Consider the following 7,262-nt stretch of genomic DNA (forward strand, 5'->3'; position numbering starts at 1 on the left):
CGTGATCAACGAAAGTTGGGACAAATGGTCGATCAAATGAAAATACTTGCCAATAATTTGGACGAGTTGCGTGCTGAAATTTCTGCATTGAAGGCGAGCTATTTAACGAAGAAAGACGATCCTTTGCGTAATAATGATTTGAAACAAAATTTAAACAAAAGTAGCAAGACTAATGTTTTAAGTAAATTAAAAAAATATATGAAGAAAGTAAAAAGTATGTATTCATTGAGAAAGGAGCAGAAACGAAGAAATCAAGAGGTATATCGAAATATTTTGATATCAATTAATTTACGCTACTCAAAGTAATTAGGAAATCGCATTGAAAATTGTTTTTTTTTTTTTTTTTTTCTATTATCTTGTGAATCTAACGTTTTAATTAAAGAAACAAAGAAAAATCAATTTTTAAAATGAATACATTTGCACGTATTTCACTATTCTTTTATATCCTTTTATACCGGCAATTTTCCCCAAATTAATCTGAAAATTTTCAAATTCTCCGATCATGTTCTGTATTCGGCAAACGAATTATTCGTTGGAGGATAAGTTTCCAATTATTTTGAGCAATTTCGTTTCTTTATTCATCACTAACGAAATTTTATCCAATGCGATTCTTTCCCCTAGCCTTTTTATCCTTGCTCGAATATCGATCCCCCGTTGTCCTCGTTTTTAAATTATATTTTCCCTAACCAAAGAAAAGATATATGGAAATTGCCGCCACGGATCAAATACTTGAAAAGCCGGGGTAATCAAACAAACGACAAGCAGGAAATGCAGTGCACGACGAAATCTCCGTGTGCGCCATTGCGCGTCGACCATAAACCGGAGGATAAAAATTATCACGAATCGTTCCCAAAGCGAGCTGAAACTGACCAAGCCGATAAAGTAACCCCGAGCACCGACGCAACACTTGTTCCGCATTGTTCCGAGATAAGTTGCGAATTAGACGTAAAGGTGGAAAATTCGGTGTGCTCCTCCCCCAACTCGAACGTGAACATTTATTCGGACTCGTATACCTTTGCGAACATCCCGCGAGCCGAGGATTCTCCCCAAGAGTGCTCGTCCGAGGGCATCGACGACCAACCCGGTAAGCAATCCGCGACAAAATCCACGCAAACGAATGTAACTAATAATTCGAGGCGAAACTCGAAGAACTCTTATCTCAAGCAGTCGAACCTTTGCTTCTCTAAAATAAAGAATGCCGTGATTACGAAAAAAATTGTAAAAAATTCCAATGAGAGCACATTCACGATATGCGGGGAGATGGATGATATGAAACATTATCCATGCCCGAGGAAAAATTCTAACAAATACTCGTTCAAGAAAAAGCAGAATAGCTTTACCCAATGGAACGATCAGAAAACGAGCGAGCAAGATATTCCGCTTGCCAAAACTTGCCAAGAGGCGAAGGATAATTTGTCCGGTACGAACAGCAAGAATATGTACCAAAATATCTTGCCCGTAAAGGATTCAGATTCATCGCCTTCTTTGGGCTCGTTGGATCTGGAAGTGAATATTTCCAACGTTTCCACCAACGTCGAAGATGATTGCTCGTCGGAACGTCGGAAACCGAGAACCTACGTGATACGCCATATAAGTCAAAAGAGTAACGAAAGTAATTGGCTCAATGATTTGGAAAGGATTACTTATGCGGGGCCGTCGTCCGACTTGAGCCTTTCTTGCTGTAGTTTCTCCAATCACAATGTTCATTTCGATTAAAAAAGGATATTTAATCACACGCTTTTCGATATTCATTTTTGTCCGTACAGGGATATTTAATAATCTCTCCTAATTTTATCATATCGTATTTATTTCAATCTGTTCGACAAGTGATATGAATGATAAAATTCGATCGATTTTAATTCCAGGAAAAAAAGATCACATTTATTATTAAAAAAATGCTGTAGAAAGAATGTGCAATACTGTTACAATTCTTTATACTTACAAATCGTAATAATAATATTAAACATTTTTTTTTTTCTTTTTTTAATTATTGCACATTGAATAAACGATCGTCACTACATTCGTTCAATGTTTCGTATCAAAGGTGAAATCGGGAATCATATACATGTTCTCTCTTACATAATTTGAGAACCGTTTTTGGCAACTGCGGTCACCGAATTCGCGGCGGGTGCACGGTCGTGAAAAATAATTTTCCAAGCCGCCACGAACGTCTTAAACACCCCTTCGTTGGAATTGTTCTTCTTGAAATTGTGAACCGAATAACGATTATAAAGTCCCCAGATGCTGTTCATTAATTTGCTGTTATATTTTAGCGGCGTAAGTTCCCAACCTGTGAAAAAAAAAAAAATGAATCATTCATTGTATTCCAAAATTTTCACGCGTTAAATTCATAGTTTCGTATAATTTTGATTTTATTATCGAGTTTGTTCAATGAATATATTGAATTATTCAACGTGGCAAACAAAATTAATCGAATATCTTATACTGGATAGATATTAAATAAGCTGTTTAAAAATAGCTGTTTTTTTTTTCATAATTCAAAAATTTACATAGCCTCTTGGAAAGATAAACGAACAAACGTAGCAAAAGTTTATTTAGCGAATGGATACTGGAAAGTCGAATACACGATATATTTCTTATATATTATTATATACGTTATTATTTATTTTAATACCAATATACGATATGATCTAAAAATATTCGCGAAGCGACATTCCAGTATATTCTAAAAACAGGATACGTCATTGATAAGTCTGATAAGTACCTTCCAATGGGGGTCTCATGTTGAATGTATTTTCTTTACACGATTTTTCTTTCTTCTCCATCCGTGATATCGTAGTATTGCGTTCTCGATTGCAACGGACTTTGCACGCCGCAAACGCGCCTTGCGGAATAGATGCCATTCTCTTACAATCTGCAATAAAAAAGGAAAAGGCAATATTTTAAATCGAATAAAAAAAAAATGATAAAACGTTGATCGCTTCTAGAAATAATTTACACACAGATATATATATATGTATATATATATATATAAAACGATTTAATATCGAAAACAAACCTTCGCAAGTTTCAAAGAGCAGTTTTGCCAATTTTCTTTTAACGCTTGTCACCGTTGCTCTTCTAATTTTGGGATTGTGCCGATTTTTCCACCACGATTTTCGATTTTGTTTTAATATTACAAACTTCATACAGCCGCGACGAGCACTCTTCAAATCAATCATCGACCGATCGATAAAAATAAAAAAAAGATATTTTCTAAAAAAAACCAAAGTGCCTTTCTTCCTTTCTTTTCTTTTCCCTTCTTTTTCTTATCTTACAGACGATTCTTATTATTACAGACGAGCTAAAAAATTAATAATAAAAGTAGGAGGAAAGGAGAAAGCTCGACTCTGTCACTTCGTTAGGAATCAACGTCGTAATAAGTTGGAGTAATAATTTCGTTTCGATTTATGAACTTGTTTTGCAAACAAGTGGGGAGAGATAGATTGGAGGCGAAACAAAATAGGAAAAGAAAATTTACGTCTTTGTAACGAGATATCGGCTGCCTTTCGAGATTTTTAATGATCTCGACCACCACGATTCTTTTATCTCTGAAGACCTCTCGGATTTAAAATGCGTAAGTACTCGCGCGATACGTGACCTATATATATATATATATATATATATATATGTATCATATATATGTGTACATGAAATAACGCAATAATTCTTGTACGTTTACGATTTTGCATATTATAATTTTGAATTTTTTTTTTCATTTTATTTTTCGAACAATGCAAAAAAAAATATTACTTTCGTTTAATAAGATGATAGATATTTTTATTTAATAAAAAGAAAAAGAAATTGTATAAAAATAACATCATATTAGACACATAAACATTTTATTCGATATAAATGGAAAATTATGATAATTTAATATAAAAATATAATAAAGATCGTCGTTTATAGCATTTCAATGATATATATATATATATATTTTTTCTTTTTTGAAAATTTATATTACACATTCCATACCGATATATATATTAATATTTCTCATAATCATGCCTCCAAACAGGTTTTCTTTTTTCAATAAAACTTTTGATTCCTTCTTGAGCATCTTTCATTTTTAAATTATTAATCATTTTTTCGGTTCCTAAAGAATATGCAGTCGACGTATCAAGATCCAATTGTTCGTACAAAAACGTTTTTCCAACATGTACGATCGATCGACTCTTCATATTTATAGCTGTAGTAATTTTTTCAATTTCGTCTTCTAAAAATGAAATAAAATAAAATTTTACATGTATATCTATAATATTGTCTTATTTAATTGTTCCAATGAATTTACCAATTTTATCATGGGACACAACTTTGCTTACGAGACCTGTTTCATACGCTTCTTTACCATTGATGCTAAAACCTGTGAAAAGCATATACGTTGCTACTTTTTTGGACACGTTCCGAATCAAGGGTATACCTGGTGTAGAACAAAATATTCCAAGATTGGCTCTAAAAAAATTAATAATAAGTAAATATTGTTTAAATTATGATCCAAATGAATGTAATATAATCATATATTTATATTAAAGAAAAAAAGATAAATATACCCTGGTGTAGAAAATGAACTTCTTTCGGTACAAATAGCGATGTCACATGACGTAACTAATTGGCAACCAGCTGCAGTCGCTACACCATCTACAGCAGCAATTATTGGAACAGGACTTTTAGTAATTGCTTGCATCAATTGTGAGCACGTTTCAAAGATTTCCTTGTGAAGCTTCCCATTGTTATTAGTCTAAACGACGCAAGGTAATCATTTCTCTGTGTGACGAACGTAAATTTTTATATTAAGAAATTCGCATTATTTTTATTTTTTTTTTTTCCATCTACAAACCAGTTCTTTTATATTATGTCCAGCAGAAAATATTTTTTCCAATCCAGATTTAATAACTATCGTCCGAAGATTATTATTATTTTCATCGTGTATGATGTTCTTCCATAAAGATTTTAACATTTTTAAAGATAAAGAATTACGAGAAGGAAGATGATTCAATATTAATGTCCGCACCTAATTATAAAAATGATTTAATAGTGTATATATATATATATACATAAAATTTAAAAAAAAAATATTTTACTCCTAATTGTAAGTTTAATAATGAATAATAAATAGGAAATTTATTGGTACTAGCTTTGTATATGTAATATATCTTCTTACTCCATTTTCTTCTTTGACATCTAGATATTTTTCTTCTGACAATGAAATTCTACTTGTAGAAAATGTTCTTGGAACATATCTTTTCACCTAAAAATATCGATATATCATTAACATAGAATCCAAGAAATTATTAATTTGAAATTATTATTTCGTATTTCCCGCCATGCCATTTGTGAAATCTTTGTAGATCTTTGAGGATATCAATATTACTTATATATACTTATACTTTTTGTGTATGCATACGTGTATATATTTCGAAATATAAAATTTATCGAATTAAATTTTTAATTAATAAAACAATATATTTAAAAATATTATTCATTATAATAACAAATTATATAACCTCTATTAATACATTCATACATATAATTTATTATAAAAATTTACCTGAGAATAAATAAAATTATTTCTCTCCATTAATCGTAACATTTTATATTAAATTTTTTATATTAATTTTTTTTAAGTAATAATATTAATTTTTCGTTACTTTTCACAGCACAATTAATATCAATAATTGATATCAGTAATAGTAAAACACAGACACTTATGAATCAGAATACCACAAATAAAATAGAAATATAGATAATGAGAGAAAATGATAGGAGAAGGATAAAGATAGAATAAAAATCCGGGAAATAACGCCATCTTCAGAATATCACAAATAAAACACGGAAAATAATAGAAGAAGAATAGAAATAAGATAAGAATTGGTCATTATCGCCATCTTCTTAATATTAAAAAAATCTCATTAATTATCTTTCCAAAAATATTTAAGAGATGGCACTGATCTTTAATTCTTATTTTATTTTCCTCTATTTCTGAAGAAGTATCTTTGACTTTCAAAAGATGGCAGTAAGAGTTACTTGTTATATTATCTTTTTCTTTGTCCCATTTCATTATTTATATTTACAGTACTCAAGAGATGGCGTAGATTTCATAATTTTTAGTTTATTTCCATCTTTTTCCCTATTTGTTTTCATTATACAAATTCATATTCACTCTGAAGATAGTGCCGATTTCTGACTTAACTTTATAGTATCGTTGTCCAACTTACTCATTATAAATCTTAACAGAATCTATATATATAAATTTTTATATTTCTATAATTTGTTTTTATTAATTTTAATGAAAAAAAATCTGAATTTTTTAGATTTTAATTTTTTAATTATTTCAAATTCAGATTTAAAAAAAAAAACTTTTAAATATTTAAATTATTTTTATCTAAATCTATTTTGTTTTTTCAAATCATTATCTCAGAAAAATTATCTTCAATGTTTATACTATATATATAATCAGAATTAAAACTACGAAAATTTCAAAAGCAGAATATTTTAAATATTTGAGTTCTATCGATATTAAATATTGCCGAATATATAAATTCAACGTTTGGATAAATTAATTCAATGAAATAACAAATATATGTGAAAAAGTTTTAAAAAATAAATTAAACGAACAGAATTTCATTTTAATTATTTTACAAATTCTATAATAAGTAAATTTATATAATAAAAAATTTATATAATAAATAGATCGATAATCATATGAAGCAGGGGGCAATGTCACATAATTTGATCAAACCTCCGAACTCTCCAACAGTAGGATAACCTGTCATCGGTTACCATAGTGATCATTGTTTCCCCTAACAACTAACATGGCGGAGGTTGAGGGTAAGTTTGCATATGTCAAACAGTCTCTGTTAGTATTTATAAAACTACGGTGGTTTGTCTAACATAAATAACGCGTCGAGAGATCCTAGTGATTACCGCGTGAATTTTTCTCGTGCTATACTTCCGTCCAGTTCCAGTTTCACGGCCGGGACCGTTTTCTAATAATATATACGAGAACCACGCGGACGTGAAGGTGTTCAGACACATAAACGGAAAAGAGAAGAGCTAGCGATGGATCCGAATTAATATTTCTGATCTCCGATCGCATAGATCGGTTTTTTCACATGAAAAATTAAATAAGTGACAAGAGGTAAGATGATATTTTTAATTGTGCGCAAACTCGAATCGATATCTGGTGAATCGATAATCGATATGTGGTCTCGCTACAAGTACGATCGAACGTAATATATGATGGAATATTTATGAGATGAAAA

At 30.3% G+C, this 7,262-nt stretch overlaps 3 protein-coding genes across 4 annotated transcripts; 1 reads left to right on the top strand and 2 right to left on the bottom strand.

Moving 5' to 3' along the window:
• Positions 1 to 768: 768 nt before the first annotated feature.
• LOC108001898 (uncharacterized) lies at positions 769 to 1,735 on the top strand. Its single transcript, XM_062073009.1, has one exon. The coding sequence runs from the start codon at positions 769 to 771 to the stop codon at positions 1,714 to 1,716; it is 948 nt and encodes a 315-aa protein (XP_061928993.1). The 3' UTR covers positions 1,717 to 1,735.
• A 54-nt stretch (positions 1,736 to 1,789) lies between these two features.
• On the bottom strand, positions 1,790 to 3,675 carry LOC108001897 (uncharacterized). The gene is made up of 3 exons (XM_017063203.3): positions 3,020 to 3,675; positions 2,726 to 2,875; positions 1,790 to 2,290 (listed from the first exon to the last, which is right to left on the bottom strand). The coding sequence occupies exons 1-3, from the start codon at positions 3,180 to 3,182 to the stop codon at positions 2,076 to 2,078; spliced, it is 528 nt and encodes a 175-aa protein (XP_016918692.2). The 5' UTR covers positions 3,183 to 3,675; the 3' UTR covers positions 1,790 to 2,075.
• A 150-nt stretch (positions 3,676 to 3,825) lies between these two features.
• LOC108001876 (enoyl-CoA hydratase domain-containing protein 3, mitochondrial) lies at positions 3,826 to 5,810 on the bottom strand. Of its 2 annotated transcripts, none has more exons than XM_017063150.3 (6): positions 5,549 to 5,810; positions 5,162 to 5,248; positions 4,838 to 5,011; positions 4,551 to 4,738; positions 4,292 to 4,452; positions 3,826 to 4,216 (listed from the first exon to the last, which is right to left on the bottom strand). In XM_017063150.3, exons 1-6 carry the CDS (start codon positions 5,588 to 5,590, stop codon positions 3,987 to 3,989), a joined length of 882 nt encoding a protein of 293 aa, XP_016918639.1. In that variant the 5' UTR covers positions 5,591 to 5,810; the 3' UTR covers positions 3,826 to 3,986. The 2 variants fall into 2 exon arrangements, with proteins under 2 accessions (XP_016918639.1, XP_061929000.1); XM_062073016.1 differs by having other exon boundaries at positions 5,132 to 5,248; positions 5,549 to 5,783.
• Between the last annotated feature and the right edge of the window lie 1,452 nt (positions 5,811 to 7,262).

The sequence above is a fragment of the Apis cerana genome, linkage group LG3, assembly GCF_029169275.1.
Source record: "Apis cerana isolate GH-2021 linkage group LG3, AcerK_1.0, whole genome shotgun sequence".
Classification (NCBI taxonomy): Eukaryota; Metazoa; Arthropoda; class Insecta; order Hymenoptera; family Apidae; genus Apis; species Apis cerana.